Source organism: Leuresthes tenuis, unplaced genomic scaffold (assembly GCF_036924035.1).
Source record: "Leuresthes tenuis unplaced genomic scaffold, fLeuTen1.0.hap1 SCAF_24, whole genome shotgun sequence".
In the NCBI taxonomy this organism is placed as follows: domain Eukaryota; kingdom Metazoa; phylum Chordata; class Actinopteri; order Atheriniformes; family Atherinopsidae; genus Leuresthes; species Leuresthes tenuis.
Window position 1 is genome coordinate 17,036,602 of NW_027325378.1, and position 19,760 is coordinate 17,056,361.

Below are 19,760 nucleotides of genomic sequence, written 5' to 3' on the forward strand. Positions count from 1 at the left end.
TTCCTCTTATGTTGCAGCTCAGTGGGTCAAAAATAATAAGATTTACCTAACAACAATTGCTGGAAAAATAAAAGAGACAAAGTCAAAAAGATAGAGATTTATAGTGTCAATAGAAACGTGTATCATGGCTTATTAGCAATATGAACAACAACAACAACTGAAGAATTCTCACAGTATTTTCTATTTCTCCCTCAGTTGGGCTTTTTCCAGGAAATGAAGAGCCTAAAATCCGAAGGAAAACTGCAAGTCCCACAATGCAGCACAACAGATGCGGTTAAGTGGGGAAAGTCAGGAGCTATCAGAAACACTTTCATTTTCGCTTTTTATGCTGAGTAACTCTGAGTATCTTTCCGCGTCCCACTCGGCGTCGAGTTGCTCAGTCAAAAGCGCTTATATTTCCCTTTCTGTTATCGCTTTGTGGCCGCTGGAACACTTTAATAAGTTTAATAAATCAACTTTTCATCTGCTGAGTCGACATGGCTTCTCTGGGTCTTCGCCTCGAATCGAAGAAACAGGTGAGAGCGACTGTCTGCTAGCTTGAATCATTGAATAGCAACATGATAAACAACACTTGCTCTTCAAACATCAGTTTGTGTCCGTGTTGCTAACAGGTGAGCTAGTGTTAGGGGTTTGGTTTGATAAGCAGGCAGGTAGGGTTGGGTTGAAATGAGGTGAGGTCAGGTCAGGTCAGGTCTCAGGTTAGCTTCACGGCCTGTGGCGCTGAGTGAAAATGATCCAGTCATACTGCATATGCTTCACAAAGCGACACTTTCGAAACAAACAGGGAATGCGTCGTCGATCAAACGTGAAATCTTTTTCTTTCAGGTGGATGATTTCTGCCAAAGGCTCGCCAAGGAGGTAATGTTTTCAGGTTTTTACAAAAAATTCAAAAATTCCCAGCTGTCCCGTGCATGTCACATTTTCACTTTTAACACGAACTGCGTTGCTTTATTTTGCAACAGGCAGAGGAGCTGCTTTCCACATTTTTCCCACAAAAGATCGAACAGCTGCAGATGCTGCTGAAGGTATGAAGCTCTACCGACACGAATACATTTTTAGACAAATAAACGTTTACTTCCTTAACAAAATGTCTCTGAGTCTGAAATGCAGCTGTCACCCTGTGCCTTTGTGGTTGTTGTCAGACGTCTTTCAACTGCGAGGACCTGGCATCCTTAAGGGCTCCACTGGACATCCCGATTCCAGATCCTGCTAAAGAGGAGGCCAAACGCAAGAAGAAGGAGGAGGTGGGTCACTCTCACACACACACACACACATTCCATAAGGCTTCATGCTCAGTTGAAAGCCTAAGTCAAATTAGAGAAATGCTGCTTATTTGGTGAAACTTGTAAAAGTGAGTTTTAAGTGGTTGGATAGTTTCAGATTGCATAAAGTGAATGTTATCGGTTTCATAATAACAAACCTTCATTCTTTGCTTTATTTCCCGAATTCCCTCAGGTTTGCAGAACGGAGCCTCTCAACTGGGCTCCTTAGCGCCGGGTTTATATTTAGTGTTTTTTTTATAAAAACGCAGTGAAACAAGAGTCCTTGGTTACTGTGGCAACCATTCACTGCAAATTCTAAAGACTTTTATTTTTTTCAAATTGGTAGCGAGTGGGCTTTTAATATGTTGGGTTAAAAATCTGAAATGGATGCCTCTCCATCTGCTGAGAATTTTGTAAATGTTTGACTTGTTTAAGAACCAGAGCACCGATGTGCACAGAATTCCAGTAAATGCCTGAAGTGTAGATAATTTAGATTGGTGTCTTTTTTCAAAAAAAAATATTTTGATCGTTTTTATGAGAGGGCATGCGAGGGTTTAGATGGAGGCTGCGAGGAATGCTGGCTGTTGTCTTTGGGGGATAAAATGCGTTGGAAAAAAGCTGCTGAAGAGTCAATAGGCTGTTTGACCTGATGTTTTCTGTTGCAGAAGGAGGCTGCGGAGGGGAAGAAGGACAAGGATAAGGACAAGGACAGCGATAAAGAGGAGGATTCAGGTAAGTGGGAAGACGAGTAATTCAAACAATGAAAGAAAGATCAGATGGGAGGAGAAGCGGTTCGCCTGCATAGATAATAAAACCGATGATCTCTTTTAAACCAGTCAGGGCACTGTTTCCACATCGATTAGATAATTCAGCAAACAGGAAGCTGCGCACGCATTTTATAATGCAGTTTATACATGGAAAAGGAAATCCGCGCCCCTCGCAGGAATAATTTGACCAAATGTTGGGGATCTTCTTTCCCTCAGGGCCTCCTTGTGGTCCCATCTGTAGCAACGAGCGGGTGGAGAGTCTCCTTCGGGAGGTCAACCCTGAGATTCAGACGCTGAAGGAGAAGCTCAACACGGTCAGTTGGGCTCTGTAGTGTCACGGCTTGTCTTCATGGCAGACAAATAATTCAATAAATGTTTTTTTTCTATTGTTGAGCAAAACATGTAGCACCAGTTAGAATCCAGATTTCCTAGTTGGGATCTAAAGCAAAGACTCATTTGGGCAATATTACCACACTCCTTTTTTCAGTTAAGTGAATTATATAACTGCTGATGAGAATTTTTTTCTAAATATCAAAATTAAAAGAAAGAGGGAAAAGAGTTTCATCTTCGATGTCCACAGCACAACAAATGGACCCTAATTTGAACTCAAAGTCAGGCTGGAGATGAAAGTTGGATGGAGAAAAAGATGAGGAGTCTGTGCCAAGCAGGAAGTGTAACGTACAAGTCTCAACTGCTCACTGAATGAGATCATTTTAAACCCAGGAGGCTCCAAAGTGCCACCGTTGTGGGTCCTGTTTTTAATATTTTGAATTGGCAGTAAAGTCAAATATCCAAATAACTGCTTTGAATCGGAGAAAAAGAGATTTTTTTTATATGTCCTGTCCTGTGTTTACTGCCAGGTGTCAATGTGGGTCCAACTTCAGATTCCTAGAATTGAAGATGGTAACAACTTTGGAGTAGATGTGCAGGTTGGTATCTTTTGAGAAGTGTGGACTTGCTTTGTATTATCATTATGGATATTATCATTATTTCCCATGTTTGCTCTCGTCCGACAGGAGAAAGTGTTTAAACTGCTGACTAACACACGCACCAAGATCGAGGCATACCAGACTCAGATTTCAAAGTAAGAACCCGCAGCTAATGTGTAATGAATGAGGAAGATGCTCATCGAATCTAATTCGCACTCAGTCTGACAAGCAAGTTCTCTTCTCGGGTTATGTTTAGAGTTGTGAGTATGTGAGCCGTCCCCACCCCAACAGGTGCAACAAAACGAGTATGAGCTGTGATTTTAGAGGCAGTTGGAACCCGCTGCGTCATCTTTGTTACACTTGGGACATAACAGAATAAGTTCTTAGTACTGAAAATACCCTTCGGTTGAGTCCAAATATGAAATTCCTTCTGTGTGACACACACACACTTTTCAGACTGTGAAAATGTGATCTTTGTATAATCAGTGGAGCATGCGGCAACCCATACATATGTTTTATTTCTTAAAAGCAACCAAAAGCAACACAGTTATATAAGTAAAAGAGCTGAATACTCGCTTTAATCCCATATTCTGACACCGAGTTCTGTCTTAAAAGACCGGTGACAATATTAGCTGTCGATGCCGAAATCATTCTAGTGACTCCTTTCTTCTTTGTTTTTAACAGATATTACAATGAGAGGGGGGATGCTGTGGCCAAGGCCTCCAAACTTACCCATGTGGTCAGTATCTCATAGTGTGGATCTTTTGTCTCAACTGGAACAGATGTCATTTTGGGAAAGAAAGTTTTATTTTTTTGCCACTTGCACCGACTAACAGTAATAAACAGTAAAGACATTGTTCTGTTTTGCACGAATCGGATGGATGCTGATTGTCCCTTTCTCGCTCATGAACTCACTGCTCGTGGGGTGTGTTCTCTGCTGCAGGGAGACTACAGACAGCTGGTTCATGAGCTGGATCAGTATCAGTACTGCGAGCTCCGCCTCGTGGTCTTGGACATCCGCAACACATACGTAAGACACCTACTTCATGCTGTTCGAATGCATTAAGGACTGTGTGAACGTCATGTGGACGCTGTAAATCTCTCGTAGCAAACTCGATGCACCATCTGTTGCAGTCTCACGCTGCACTTTGAATCAATCGGCTTGCATGTAAAATATTCCAGCTGTGTCCAGGCAGCAGGATGATGACTAAATGGAATCCATTCCTACTTATAGGAGGGTAATTAAACTAATTGCTGCGCTTGTGTTAAATTGATTAGCGCTCCATCTCCTGTCCATTAATCAGTTTGTCTCTTCCCTGTTGTCATTGTCCTCCCGTGTTTGATGCTGTTAATGAACAAAGCGTTTGATGAAAGGGGCTGTTGGAGACGATTAAAGCTCTGTACCTGGGTGTCGCTCTCACTCACCGGCTCATGCCGTTTATCACGGCACATTCCTGCTGGTATCTCTCTTTCTGTGTTGCACTCACTGTGTGCCTTTCTTTCTCCAGTCCGAGCTGTTCGACATCATTAACAAGAACTACGACAAGATTAAGAAGCCCAGAGGAGACGGGAAAGCTCTCATCTACTGAAGCTGGAGACTGGCTTTGTACCGAGCTACAACTAGTGTCGTCTGACACTCTCATCAAGTAACAATACACCTGCTCTGATAGAAATGTCTTCATTTTTTCTTATTGTATGCATTTTGGTTCAAATGACAAAATAAAGCATCATGATTCATTAAAGTTTTCTTTCGCTTTTAAAATTTTTATCGAGTGTTTCAATCTACTGAGGCCGTTTGTTACAGTCCGTGGCGGTAAAAAGTCCCTCTCCTGGCAAACCAGGAGACCCCCAGTTCACTCTAAGCCGGTACCAGCCCTGATAGAGTCCCATCCACCCCAGATAACCAAGCGCTCCTCCCAGCTGCTGGGAGGGCCACTTGGGGAAGTACACGAGCAAACACAGAAGCAAGAACATCCATATAATAAGCAGAAGTACACACAGGAGGAAGAGGAGTCGACACGGTGCCCCGGGTGACCTCAGCAGACGCCTCTCCTGAGCGAGGTGACGACCAATCACAGACATTTCCTCCGCGAGCAGCAGGCAGCAAAAGCTGAGAATGAGGATGTCCTGGGAAACTTCATAACCCCTCCACAACATGTTGGCTTTCAGACAGGAGGCCTTGGTCAGATCTTCATGCAGGAGCAGCAGAGGCGGCGCAGCGGTGCTCTGGACATCCTGAGCGGGGGCCATGGGTTCATAACAGGTCCCTGTTGCATCCTCCAGCAGGGTCAGGAGGCGGCGACAGCCCCACCAGAGCACGCCCGCGAGCCCTAAGCGAGAGACGTGGCGGAGGGAAAGGGAGAGGCAGCGACAGGCTGAGAAGGAGAGGACCAGGACGAAGGAGCCTGTCAGGAGGCAGGTCCAGCCCCAAGTGGACCTGAGGAACTTCCTGTGAGAGAGAGTTGCACCAGACAGTTTGAAGCACACACTAATGCATTCACTTTGCAGTGTAGGCAGCTCAAATAACAAAATGAGCTCAGCAGCTGCGTTCATGGAGCCAGACACAAAATAGAACATTTAAAAAAAAACATGGTTCTAAATAGTCGTGATTTTGGGGCTATGAGACCTGGCTCAGTCTAACTTCAGAACTCCTCTTCTCTCTTCTGTGTTGCTAAATTATGAATGATGATTGCTTGGCCAGCGGCGGCACCTCATAAGTTACATTTACTGTAAGTGAATTCAGTGGGATGGATCTGTACCATTACACTTCTGGTTATCATGCAACATTAATATACTACTTTTATTTTTCAAAAGCCATTTATTGCTGATGTATGAATGACTTGATTTGAAAAACTAAACAAACAAAAAAAAAAAAACCCTGGATGATAGAAGTCTTTGAGTGGAACAAATGAGCTCATGGCAGGAGTGAATGCCAAACTGCATTCTGAAAAAAACAGCAGCACACGCAGAGAGGAGGAAGGCAGAGCCGAGTGTGCTGCATGCATTGTGGGCATTTCTCACCGATGGAAACATTCCGCTCGTTTTCATGCATCAGTCAGAGAAGCAAATGCTTTGATAATGGAGTTTCTGTGACTGATGCATCTGTTCTTATTTTTGCTTTCTGTAAACTCTCAGTAAGTGACTCTTTCAGTGGGCGTCCAATCAGTACAGGTTTCAGAACAGCTTGCCCCCCCCCCCCTTATCTCCAGCAGATGCAACACTTTTCATGCAGATGCTAAGCGCTGAAAGCAGAAACCCGGCCAGTCCGTTCGCTTTTGACGGCTCTCACCTGTACAGGTAGTGGTTGCTGTTTGCAAAGATGCTGTACTTGGATGCCCAGAGGCTCAGCACAGGCCCGAAGAGAACCAGGCCGGACAGCATCAGATGGAAGTGTCTTCGGACCAGGCGGCTTCCTAAAATCCAGGCCAGCGTGTTTGTGAGGATCTCCAGAGCAGCGCTCAGAGGTCTGAGGACGAATCTTCCAGGCAGCATCAGCTGTGCAGCTAACTTGTGCAACTTCTCAAGGTTAATTTCCGGTTTGAGGCCATTTGGGAAGCTTCCAGTCTTTGGATCCATGCAGATCGACTTTGCTTGGCAACCTTTCTGTTGTTGCTCAACAATCTGGGAGCCCTGTTGATGTCTCCCTGACTTTCCTTTGTGTGTGAAAGGCACACCAGTTCCACTTTCTCACTGTCAGGCATGCAGCAGAGCACATGCTTTATAAAAATACAACCCCCTCTGTCCCCTTTACCCTGCAACCCCCCCTTATGGAACACAGACTGAAAGAGGAGACGTGGTATTGCCTGCCGCAGTGTAAATGATCCCATTATTTTTAAAGCAATAATCCAACAGCGCCTGTAAATGTCTTCCTTAAGGAGGGCAGTTTATGAACCTATAACTACATCAAACTGCCATTTATCTTCACATAGTTTACAATCAGACGTAGGGTTGTGACGTTAAAGGAATTATTCTGGCACACAATGGGTCTTTTGGCTCCTTCTCCTCTCATCTCTCCACTCTTTGAATTGGCTGTCTACAGCAAAACTAATTTAAGTTGTAAACTGTTGCCAGAGTGCGTTTGGCGCCACAAACAGCTGCGTTTCTCACAGCTCTTTCGGTCTTTTTTTATTTCCTGGCCCAGTCCTCAGGCCAGGGCCTCTTTAACCTCTTCAACCCTCTGAACCGAACCGACTTAAATTTAGTCTCTCCGTGGGATTCTTGTGTAATAAAGTGCAAGAAGGCCATCTGGTCCTCCTACTGACACACTAGCGGCTTATTCATCTCGGTCTCTCAAAGTGCAACGTAATGTCGTGGAGCTTTTGTAAGAATCAACTTTGCATGGAGGAGGAACAGTAGGTGTAAGTGAAACCAGACGTGTCGAACAATCTCGGCCTAATTTTAGAGCGTCCGCTGCACTGCTGTCACTACAATGCCCTTCAGGCCACTTTGCTGTGGCTACTGTTGCAGCTTAAAGCAAGTCGTCTGGATGGTTTATTTAGCCGCACGAGCTGGACTCATTACATTTGAAGTATCAATGTTTTAAAAATCCCATCCTGTTGCTCTCAAAAGAAAAAACAATAAAAAATAGACAAGCGCGAGCCTGAAAGAATTGAACCGAAGAACGATAACGGAGGCGTTTCTTCTTGATACATTTAAAGAAAGGTTTTTTATTGTTACTGTAAAACCACAGTTTTGAAAGTGAAACGTGGGAAACGGCGTGAACACCTGAAAATTGCATATACAGCTCAGCGTGCGGCGTCCCCAGTCCTCATTTTTACCTTATTATCACACATATTCAAACCTTTCAGACAAATCACAGGGTTATATTGTCCAACAAAAAACACTCTTTTCTTAGAAAAAAAAAATTATAACAATAATCCCCTCAGGACTTGTGTTTGTAGAACTGAGCACTGACCCAGAATCAATAATACAACCTGCTGAAAATTTCCCGAAATGAGCTGGAAACCGAGACGTTGACCATGGAAAGCTCACCAAACAGATGGTGAACTCAGAAGAAATACTCACTCGGGTGAAGAAGTCGTGACTTCAGGCAACTAGAAAACAATAATATCATATATTCAGACTGCGAGTCGGGGCTTTAAATGGGATGACCCCTAAAATAGGACATAGCCCGTGTTATTAATAATGGTAGAGTCAAAACTGATGCTGAATCAGCACGTTGACAACTATCTAAATACACTCCCTGAATGCACATACCCTTAAAATACTATACATGTATACAGAATCACCACCTTCACATCCTCCCTACAATATCAAACATTACCTTCTTTGTGGAACTAACTTATCATTAAATTTCAATAGCTCAAGAAGTGCAGAGCTTGGCGCTTCCAGCCTCAGCAGATTTTTAATGGTGATGCGTTTGACGCCAGATCCCATCGCGCCGGCCCGTTTCCTCTGCGCGAGACGGCGATGTCAAAATAAAAGAAAATCAGAAGTCGGCGGGGGGGGGGCCGTCCCACTGCGCTCCGGTCTGCTCTCAGTGATGGAAGGCCGTAACGCCTTCCGAATGAATATTTTCACAGCCATGCTAAACTTGTAATCATTAATATCCAGCATTTAGTTTTAAAATGATTTCAGTCTCTCACGGTCCCCCGTGAGCTTACAAACTTCCCCCATGGGGGCCAGCTTTGCCCCCACGATCCGCGGTGGTGTCACTTCCTCCGACGACTCTTTTTTCCCCGTCTCTCATTGTGGTTTTCCTTTCGTTGGTCTCGCTCCCTCCCTCGCTCGCTCCTCCTCTAAAGGGTGGGTTTGTCTGTGTTCCCACATCCGCACCGCTCCGTCCCACTGAAGACAAACCGGAAAGAGCACAGCGTGAAAACCATGGCGCCTGCAACTGGTCTTACTAAACTATGCCCCCAGTGTTGTGGAATCCACCACATCCAAAGAATCCCAGCTTTCTGCTTATATGCTAACATGCTAAAATGTAGGGGTTTAAACAGGCTACATGGAGATGCTGAACGCCCGCCATTTTGCTCATGGGGACAGATATTTCATTGTTCTACACAATCTTTAGCGATCTGGTTCATTATATCAGGAATTTTGTCTGACACAAGGGCACAAAAAAGTCATCAAAACACTATCTGAAAAATTGGAAAAAGAGTTTTTTTTTTCAAACTTTTCAGCATATAGAAAACCATATTTCTTCTTTTACTTCAGAACAAACATGCAGGGGTTGTGTGTAAAGTCGCTGAACCACATTCCTGTTTGCATCACAATCCTGTGTATGAGTAAACATTTCCAGCTTTACGAAATAAAAATGCTGCTTTCACGGCTAAAGTAAGGCGCCTATTCAAACTGAGGCGATTACTTACATTTAATAGTAGTTTGAAAGTTATTCGCTAATTAAAAAAACTTTAATTGGGAAGTGTTGCACCTTTGATGTTGTTTTCCTTATTATAAAAAGAAATTGAATTCATGTAATACTCCAAATCCCAGACATCGGAGACAGTTCACTGCACTCACAGAGCTGCTGATGATGTTGTCCTCGTATGGGTGCCAACTGACGTCTCTCACGCAGGCGTCATGGCCTGACAGTTTGGATACCACCGCGCCGGTCAAAACATCGTAGGCTGGACACACAAACAGTTCAACCACTTTAGTCTCATGGGTAAGTGTAGTCTGTCAAGCCACACATAGTTTCCCTGAGCTCTGACTAATGTTCAATCCCAGTTCCACTTGCAGATAAGGGGAGGCGCCGCTTTCGTTTTGGAGATCAAGGAGTTGGTGGATCATGTATCCATCAAAATGTCCCACAACTAAAAGAAAAGGGGCACCTTCCCTCTGGAGCAAAGAGTGGGAACACAGATTGGGCCCAGAAGTCCCGCAGAGATCCCAGCAGGGACTTACTAATGATTTTCCCAGTGGAGCAGCCGGAGTAGATGAACCTCTGCCCGGTGCTGAACTCCGGAGAGAAGCGGCAGCGGATGAGGGTGTGCAAAACGCCGTGACCGCGGTACGTCATCACTGAGGTGTCGCCGGTTAGCTTGTGCCTCTTTAAGGCTGCAACAGATAAAAACACCACTGTTTCACGTCTCTTCTCCTTATCTTCTTCAACTTCCATTCCTCTTTCTCTCCTTCAGACTCATTCACCCCTTCCTCCCCCTCCCCTCCCCTCCCCCTCCCCTCCTCACCTCTCTGGGGAACCTGCTGCCAGCGATAATCCCAGTTTTGTTGTGTGACAGCCAGGCGGGAGGCAGCCAGCCCCTCTTTGGGCGAGAACTTCCTGACGTCCCAGAGCTTGATGGACTGGTCCTTGGAGTTGCTGATTAGATAGCGTGCGTCACCCTATCAGAGAAGACAAAGAAAGCGACCTGTGATTAATGATTAATGTACACAACCGATTATCTGTGCGCGATTCAGGAACTTTTTACTGAAACGCTTATATAACAGCAGAAGCATTCCTCTCTGTAACCCCCACCCACCTTGCTGTGGATGAAGGTGATGCCGTCTCGGTGGCCGGCCAGCTGTCCGACGGGCTGCGGTCTGTCCTCCCGCAGCGTCCGTCTGTCCCACACCTTGCACAGAGCGTCGTCGCTGCCAGAGAACAGCAGCTGGGACGAGCTGTCGGCGAACGCCACCGCATTCACATCGTCTTCGTGGGCATCAATCTGAAAAGAAAGAGTTAGTGTCACTGTGAGGTTTGTGTGGTAACGTGTGAAAAATATCTTTGTGTTTGTGCACATTTGGTCGATATGAAGCACACGCAAACACCGGATTAATGAGAGGGACCGACTCAGAAAGAGAGTCAGAGCGTGATGAAGCAGATGGTCGAGGTCAGCTACTGGCTGCTACACAGAGGGTGGTTGTGGGAGGAGGAGGGAGGTGGGTTTAACCCTGACTGCACCACTGCAGGGTGGAGCGGCTAAATTAGACACCAGGCTGGTGTAAAACTCTATGTAGGCCCGTTCACTTTTAGCTCGGCCGTGCCTCACTCAACCTTGACCGCACGGTGAGGCACAGACACACAGAGGTGGATGTGGAGTGGAAACAGGTACGCGACACCGTACAAGCAGGCCGGCAAGGACACTCACCTTCAGCGTTCGTTTGTTCTGCTCAAGATCGAAAACGTAAAGGCAGCCGTCGTTTGCTCTGAAAACAAAGGGCGAGAAAGTCGGGATAAATCCCCACTCAAGGTCACTAAATGCGACTCAAGCTGAACCTCGTGTGTTTGGTGCTTTTCAACAATGGATGTCTTCCACAGCAGAGGCTGTAATAAACGCACTGAGCTCAAGACATTTCAAAAAGAGCCCTCAGTCACTGCTAAAGGTAAATTGTACTCACCCGCCCAGAATCTCTTTGCCATCTGTTGATGCAGCCAGTGAGAACACACAGAACCTCCTCTCGTCTGGACTACAAAGCACACACACACACACACAGGTTTAACACGACAGCACCAGCACGACTACTGAATCACAACGACACTGTCAGCTACACATCACCCGACACGGAAAAAGCTTTATGAGTGCATGCATCACCTCTTAGACAATGTTACTGTTAGGAATGCTGAGAGTTTAATGGCGATGCTTTGTTGAAATAATGAGCTCTGCTTTTCACAAAAGAGACACACACAGAACGGGAGGATGGATGTTGGGGTGACAAGTTCTGACAGCATCATTCATCCAGGCGGTAATGGAGGGAGAGGAGGGCCGGCTGGTAAGGAATGATACATTACCTGCTCCGTAATGTTATAAGTTACTATGAGGGGAAACACTAACTTGAGGTCCAGGGCGGTGTGGTTTTCACTGTCTCCATCTATACTGCACAAATGAACTGTGGGGGGGGACACAAACAGAAGAGAAGATGTGAGGAACTAATTATCGGACTATTTAATAGGCAACGATGAGTCAGCAGTTCCTTGTACGATGAGCAATTACTTTGTTAACAATAGCTCGGATTTTTTTTCTGCCTTTTCTCCAGCGACACATTAACTGTGACGTGGCACAGTCAGGCATCTATGACCTTGTCAACTAGCTGTGTGCACCTTTAAAAATGCACAGCGCTGCGTTGTTAGACTGTTGGCAGCAAGTGCCGTTTTTGTCATGGACTTTAACTTTATCCTTCTACCCTTTCATTTTTAAGGTTTTATGTGTCAGGACATAATATAAAACCCATATACATAAAACCCTTCCAAACAAGCCACACTTGTCCAGACTTTTTCTAATTGTACAGTCATGAACTTCAACATTTAACATGCTAACAAGGCCTGTTCTGCTTCTCTAACATCATTGCTGATGTCATTCCTCCTTTAGATTGTGTTAACCCACACCTGAATGCTCCAGTCAAGCAAACCCGCCAGGATTCTGCTTTTATAGAGGTGCTCACACTCGCTGACGATCAATTAATCAAGTGCATTTGAAAAGCAGCAGAAAGACTAGACTTTTGGCTTAGTTTGCTCCATAAATAATTACACAGTGTTGCTGTTGTTCATTTCAGGTTATAGTTAACTCATTCTAGGACCTGTTTAGACCAGGTGATTCTTCATTATGTCCTGATACAAGAACCTAGAAATGAAAGAAGCTGTACTTTCTTTTTCACGACTGTAGCATTATCAATGTCCAATCAAATAGTGACATTCGGGGCTAAAAATGCAGACTCTCGGCTCCAAGTCAAAAGAATTCAAATCAAAGTTGGAGGAAAGGTTACGCAATTACAGCTTTTCCTTATATGGAAGCATCTTTTCAGGGGCTGTGAAACAGGTTGCATAAACAAAATAAAGACAGCAGGAAGATTAGGAGTGAACAAATAAACTGCCCACGAGTGAAAGATTCTTTGTAATGTTAGCCTCGAGAACAGAAATGATAGATCCGTCTTTACCAAAAACATCTTCAGAAATCTTAAGTTACTCTGCTCAGAATCAGCCAAATGTGGCAAAGTTGATTAAAAAAGGCTCCACAGTAGAGAAGGACAATGACTTAAACACACTGAAAAAGCCACCCAGACGCTTTTGATGATAAAGAAGTGGAATATTCTGCATTTAGAGATTGGGTCAGCTGACTGCTGCAGTTGAGGCTTGACAAAGCATCATCTCTGATGATGTGCATGAGCAGACATCTGGCAGTCCGTGCATGTAAAGAGAGAATCCTACGTAATTAAGAGCTGTAATTCCTAAATCCTCATTCCGATGTGGAAGTGGAGAAATTCTAATCAAAAGTGAGGATTATAATTAAAAAACTAATCCAACGTAAATGTTTCGGTAAATAGCTAAAACAACACATTTTGTTTCAGTGTAAATCTATTCCTTGGCCAAACTGTTAGTTTCGATAAAAAAATAAAAGAAACGAGTGAAAACTTTTGAAAATATTGACATACAGTGATTGGGTCAGACGCTACTGTATCTGAAGAAGATAGAACTGAAAGCAACATAATCGAATAACTAAGAGTTCAAAAATCTGTAAAACATGGCTTCAAACGGCCAAAGAAAAAAGCACAAAAACAGTTCTGTCGCGTTCAAACAGAAGTGTGGCGACCAGTTAGTACCACGAATACAATCCAGATTTACTATGTGAAACCATGACAAAAAGGTGAAAAATGATGGCGGGCTGAGTGTGTGTGTGGCGTCTTACTGTAGTCAGACCAGCTGGAGTAGAGCAAGTGTTGAGAGTCGGGCGTGAAGCAGACGTCGAGCACGCTCCAGCCCACGTCACGAGCCTTCACCGTCCGCCGAAGGTGAAAGCGGCCCCTGGTGGTGTCGTACAGGCGGATGTTCTGGTCTGCAAAGAGGGTTTCAAAACGAGAAACGGCGTCGCACCCATTTAAAAAAGCTCCACAAAGTTGATCTGATACTTCAAATTTCTCTGTTGCCAGAGTAGACTAGAGTGAACTCAGACTGTCTACAGTTCTTCATCAATTTGCTTCTCAGGGTCTTTAGGGCAGGTCTAAAAATCACATTTCTGTGCTGCACTGGGATTCGGAACTTAAAGTGAGAAAAAGCCCCCCCCCCAAAAAAAACACTGGAAAGACGCTTATTCCAATGCATCAGCTTCAGACTAGCAACTAGCCACCAAACAGCACTGCCTTTTTCAAGAAAACGCATCTTTCCTGGATGCCAGAATTTGCAGAACATTGACTCTCCACTTAATACTGCAGTTAAATGAAGAAAAAAAAGAAAATCCGAACACATTTTTTGTGAAGAGTGCAGCTGAAATGCAGGCTCACTACAGACTTTGGAAAGAGGAACTCAAAGATCGCTCAGTTGAGTGAAGGGCCAAGTTAACAACATCATGCCGCGAGTGTTACCGGGCTGTATGGGTCATTTTGTGCAGAGCCACGGTGGCAGAGTGTCCAGGATCAACACCAGCACCTGTCTCATTTTTCAGTTTTACACTCTTTTTCAGTGACAGCTGGGATCAACGGATACCCTGCTGCAGCTGTCGGACTGAGTCTCCCTCCCCTGCTGACATGCTCAGGACCATCTCAGCCGAACCCTGAGCTGGACATACCCGCTGTGAGCTGAACAGTTTAAAAAAAATGTGCGATCTAATTAAAACCCGGAAGGTAACCGAGATATTCAATATCTGCAGTTTGTGAAGTCACATGTAAGCAGTTTGCTTTGGTTAAAAGAGATCTGTTTGACCCGTTAAGTGTTTCATTCGAGCTGATCCGAGATCAGAGTGCTCAGCGGACACGCCCCCATGTGGCAAATTAAAAATATTTATTGATGCTTTACTCTGACTGAAAGATCTGAGGAGGTTTGGGCTTATTTATTCAGTAGAGGTGTGAAATGTCTGTCCTCGACTCCGGAGCTTTCGCACCGATCAGCTGCCTCGACACAGCAGTCAAACTGGGAAGTGTGCTTTAGCCATATCTGTTAATGTTATACATATCCTACCCTAACCGTTCAGAATGTAACAACTGAGAAACTACTTGAGATTTGTGTTCGAAACTCAATGTGAGATGAGATACAGAAAGTTTAAATGATTAAAATGATTGAAAAGATTGAAAAGATTAAATGACAGGGAGTCAGATGGTGACCTGTTGTGCCAAATTACAAAACAGGAACTTTTATAACACATTAAGCAATGTTTAAGTACACATTAAATGAGTAACAGTTGCAAATTTACATTTGATAGTCTGATTACCTTAACATTCAGCTATATTCAGGGCAATTTTGCAATACTTTTTTTTTTTTCCCTTTTAAAAACTCCTCCGGACAACATTCCGTACACACGTGGTGATTTGGTGTAATCACTTTTAAGCAAACACGAAGAATTATTCTAAGATCAGATTCATGTCCCCATGGCCCTCATGTTGGAGGTCCTGTTATTTACCTTGGCAGGCAGAGAGGAACATGTTGCCATCCTCGCTGTACACTCCGCAGAAGGCTTTCTGCTGGTACGTATCCTTGTGGGACACATAGTTTGGCAGGAAGCTGCAAAGAACCAAATGGGTCAGTATCGTAATCAAGAATTATACAGCTTTTGCTCTCATAAAACAGCAGAGAGATTAATGCTCCGTCTGGAATTTTGTGCAGCTACATTAATTGATTCTGACTCGTTTTCCCCAAAGGTAAGATTGGTTTTAAAAAAAAAAAAAAAGAGGAAAATAAGCGGGGGTGTTAAAAAATATGTGAGAGGTACTTACTGGGTGCGAATACGACTGCATTCTCCATGGGAAAAACTAGAGCCTCTACATCTGCCCTGTTCCCTCTGCACATAAAAAGATCGGTCATTGTTTGCAAGCAAATACCAGTTCATTTTGTCAAAAAAAAAAAAAAATCCAGAAAAGCCATTTGTGAAACTACATCAGTTGAAACTAATCGTTTTCAAATGTCACCAATGCTTCCTGCTTTTTTTTTAGCAGCAGAAATGTGCCTGTGCCTCTGTGCTCTGACCTCTGTTAGCATGTGGGTGAAACTCTGACGGCCCTTCAAGGAAGACGAGGCGGTGGCCAGCAGGATCTGAGTTCGGATCTCGCTGCAGTCCACTTCGTGCGTGTCGGGCTGGGTGTCCACTACAGGCAAAGAACAAAAGTCTCGGTAGGAGCTTCATATCTGTCAACAATATCTCAAAGCGTGCAACATACTTTACATTCCATTTCAAAGGCTCTCTATCAGTAAATCTGCCGGACACATTGTAAAATGACCATAAATGTTTTGCAAACTATACATGAGCACGTTTATGTAATACTATCTGATGAAAATGCGCTTGAGGTTAGAGTGGATATAAACACGATTCACATCCATTTGTTGACACGCTATATATTGCAGTTGCAACAAGTGCACCTTGTTTGAATACTTAGTCACACTTTCTCAAAAAATGGTTGCCACCTGGAACATTGATTCACATCTTTAAGTGAAGCTACACTGGCACGAATTCATACTGTTTGGATTGATTCCAGTTACCCAGAAAGCATCACTGTCGTGAAACACAGAAAAACAATTATGTAGGATAAAAGCTCTGCAAACAAAACAATAATTACCCTCCAAAACTGTATAGATCGGCCAAGTATGTTACAACTTTGTTTCCCAACTTTAGGCCTGGATGTGTGAGTGTGAGGACGAGGTTACCTGGTGGATTGTAGCGGTCGCCCAGCCGTCCGTCCCAGGCTCCATCGCTGTCCTCGTCAGAGTCAGAGTATGACTGGACCAGCTGCAGCCCCGTGGCTCCGCTGCCATGGACCAGTCTGACCTGGCCCCTGCACACGCAAACACATCATTATTCAACAACAAAACATGTCAAAGCAACGATAGATTGTCAAATTAATCTAATCTGCTACTGTGAAGATGCAACAAAGAGATAGGAAAGAGAGTGAGTGTCCAGCTGCAGTCCCAGACCCAAATGGAAAGATACCCAGCCTCAATGGGACTGACTTTGGAGTCTTTTTCAAAGGAGTAGACCCAATGTGACAGATGGAGGCTCTGTGGCTAGCTTAAGGGAAGGTGAATGCTAACTGAAACACAGCGGCTTCAATATCATTTCAAATAGCCCAGATCTCGCCGCTTCCTACTTTTGACTGCTCTGCAGTGTCGCTGCTTGAGGCCCTGCCACGATCAAGGACGAGTTCCAAGTCTTGACGACCACTAGACACCCCAGCCACACAAGCAGCATTAAAATCAAATAATGCTGTAAATAAAAACATAAACAAAATAAAATCCAATGTCAAAGCTTTACAGCTTTTTTTTGTGCCAATTAAAGCATGTCCGCATAACATTTATTAGTGAAAATATGTACTTCCTTTCACGGTGAACAGCATTACGCATAAAATATATTTCCAACCAGTCTCCAACAGATTTAAATCATTTATTTTGAAGCGATGTAATTTAGTAAACTGGTGTATAATGCATATTTTGTTGTCATCCTGACTCGAGCTACTCACATATGGTAAGTGAGCAGGAAATAAGAAATTCCAGTGCTTCAATGTAAAGTAATATTGGAGCACATTGCAGGACTATTGAAGTGCACTGCACCACATCACACATGGCGTTTGCTGCATTCCTGCATCTCAAAGTGATTTTTCCTACTTACACTAATATATCTTTTTGATACCTAAGCTATCTGTGCCAGGACCGGGAGAGAGAACAAAGGGACCGATTACCTTTAATGTTTAACATATGAAAACATTCACCATCAGCTGCAGTCATGTTGGGATTTCAACCCGGGACATGCTATCCAGGTGAATTACAAAAGAAAAATTGTTTTTTGTAGAGTTTTGGTTTTTTTATTAATTAGTGTGACAATCCATCTATAAAATCTTTCCACTCTTCACCTTCTCAATAGGTAAGCCAGCACTTCAGCTAAGTCTACGTCCTCCTCTGAAGCTGACTGTCTGTCTCCCTGCTGCCTGTCAGCCGTCCTGCGGCCTCGGCTGCTGCTGCTGCTCTGGTTCGGTTCTGCTGCTTCAGACTGCTCTGCTGGGTTGCCACTGGAAGAGCCCCTTCCACCAGACATCCCAGAACTGGACTGAGAGCCCATAGACTGAGAGGGCCTGGCAGAGAGAGTTAAAGACAATTAAAGACAGTTGGAAGCTTACCTAGAGAAGTCAGGTTTGGTAAACACGGTAATAACAGATAAACAGGAAACGTGTCAGAAAACGTTAGGTAATAATGCCTGCAGGACATACTGAAACGTTACATATATTGCAGCCAAACAGATATCGGTAGAAGTTATTTGCTTAAGCTTCTGCACTTTGACTTCTTCGGTACAAACAAACTATGTGTTCTGCCAAAGAAATCGACCGGCACATTTGTGCTGTACGTCAGTTTGTCAACATTAAGATGCAGGGAATGATTTTGTCGGGCTAGCTAAAATTGCTAACGACATGACGATAACATTAGCTACCGTTTGACTGTCTTCTTGACAGCTCGTCGGTCCAGCTCCTGGTGGTTTCAGTGCGAGCTTGACAGCTTGCTGGATCTAAAAGTTCAGCGCAGTCTGTCAGACAACGCTGCTAACACAATAAACTGGAGGTTTGACAGCACAGTGTTTGATCAGTCGGCTAGCAGGGCCAGTTCGTGAATCGCCATGTTGTTTACAAAAGTGTGAAAAACCCTGCGCGTGCCCCCCTCCTGCACTTTCACCGTCACGTGACCAGCACCGCCGTCGTCAGCGGTACAGGGTTTCTGCAGTACCGGAGATCACAGTCAGGGGCAGCGACATATACCGACCAAAGGTGGCTTTAAAGTGCTTAAACTGTTACTTTTTCACCTCATAGATGTTTCACATGACAATAAAATGCTCACCATCTCCTCTTAAAATTCTAAAAATAAAGCTTATGAAACACACTACAATGTCAAGCAAAATCGATAGACCATGTGATTAAAATATCCCATCTAGCAAGGATTTTTGCTCAACAAATGGCTTCCTGAATGCTCATTAATTTGACTTATCCTTGACAGACTTGCATTGTGGTGCATTCAAAGTCACTGAAATTCCTCTTGATAAACATCATCAGCATGACACCTTTATTAATGGAGTCTGGGGTTGTGTTTGGTACAACAGAAGGTGTTTGTTGCTCCGACAAACTAATCAACCACAAGATCTCTGACATGCCAAGATGGATTCCAACAGCTGAAGATTTATCAGTTCAACTAATTGTCTTTTGGCTTGTTTAATTTCACATTCAATATAATTAAAAGACTGTTGGTTTGGTTTTTTTTAGACATGCTTTCTGTTAAGAATGTAGTAGCCTTAAAACATAGTGACAGTTGCCCATGAAGTTGTTTTGGTATCCGTGGTTGATCAAATGTTTAGAATTTAGATGAAGGCATCTGCTTTGAAGTAAAGGTTAAATGAAGATGTAAAATTAGGAATAATGCCCTTTATAAGGCAATTACGGGAGATATTCTTTGACCCAGAGCGCTTGTTATGATGTGGTAGAGTCTTCCATAACAAGGTGTGCTGTATCTTTAATCTCAAAGGCAACATTTCCCCCTCTTTATTCCAGTCAGTCTAATTATTTGTATGGATGTGTGTATTCTGTACATTTACCTCATCACAATAATTCCTGTATGCCTGTTTTACACTGCAGTGTAAATTCCACATGTGATCTGCACTGAATTGCTTTGTTAAAATCAGTCTTTGAGATCTGTTGTACCAGAAACAAATGTGAGGAACATGTGGGTGATAGGTAAACATTCAATGGAAGGAATATCTAAAAGCTTTGCTAAGTTAATGCCAATACAGCTTTGTATGCATATATAAACTAACACAAATATAAGTCCTGCAATAAAAATATCACTTAAGCAAACATTTGCAAGTATGGGAGTAAATTAAATAAGATTGTTCAATGAAGAAAAATGGCCTGAAGGACCGTTACATAATTTCATATTATCTCATTACATC

At 43.7% G+C, this 19,760-nt stretch overlaps 3 protein-coding genes across 3 annotated transcripts; 1 reads left to right on the plus strand and 2 right to left on the minus strand.

Annotated features, from left to right (window-relative positions):
- Positions 1 to 283: 283 nt before the first annotated feature.
- psme1 (proteasome activator subunit 1) lies at positions 284 to 4,700 on the plus strand. The gene is made up of 11 exons (XM_072378520.1): positions 284 to 515; positions 826 to 858; positions 963 to 1,025; positions 1,143 to 1,244; positions 1,928 to 1,994; positions 2,246 to 2,343; positions 2,890 to 2,958; positions 3,046 to 3,113; positions 3,643 to 3,697; positions 3,902 to 3,988; positions 4,467 to 4,700. The coding sequence occupies exons 1-11, from the start codon at positions 477 to 479 to the stop codon at positions 4,545 to 4,547; spliced, it is 762 nt and encodes a 253-aa protein (XP_072234621.1). The 5' UTR covers positions 284 to 476; the 3' UTR covers positions 4,548 to 4,700.
- A 30-nt stretch (positions 4,701 to 4,730) lies between these two features.
- On the minus strand, positions 4,731 to 6,662 carry fitm1 (fat storage inducing transmembrane protein 1). The gene is made up of 2 exons (XM_072378519.1): positions 6,248 to 6,662; positions 4,731 to 5,407 (listed from the first exon to the last, which is right to left on the minus strand). The coding sequence occupies exons 1-2, from the start codon at positions 6,532 to 6,534 to the stop codon at positions 4,741 to 4,743; spliced, it is 954 nt and encodes a 317-aa protein (XP_072234620.1). The 5' UTR covers positions 6,535 to 6,662; the 3' UTR covers positions 4,731 to 4,740.
- Positions 6,663 to 7,605: 943 nt separating this feature from the next.
- dcaf11 (ddb1 and cul4 associated factor 11) lies at positions 7,606 to 18,471 on the minus strand. Its single transcript, XM_072378067.1, has 15 exons — positions 18,258 to 18,471; positions 17,686 to 17,904; positions 16,487 to 16,614; positions 15,812 to 15,930; positions 15,562 to 15,626; positions 15,249 to 15,349; positions 13,545 to 13,691; positions 11,697 to 11,751; positions 11,263 to 11,331; positions 11,013 to 11,070; positions 10,404 to 10,589; positions 10,113 to 10,266; positions 9,829 to 9,981; positions 9,445 to 9,551; positions 7,606 to 8,766 (listed from the first exon to the last, which is right to left on the minus strand). The coding sequence occupies exons 2-15, from the start codon at positions 17,889 to 17,891 to the stop codon at positions 8,665 to 8,667; spliced, it is 1,650 nt and encodes a 549-aa protein (XP_072234168.1). The 5' UTR covers positions 17,892 to 17,904; positions 18,258 to 18,471; the 3' UTR covers positions 7,606 to 8,664.
- Between the last annotated feature and the right edge of the window lie 1,289 nt (positions 18,472 to 19,760).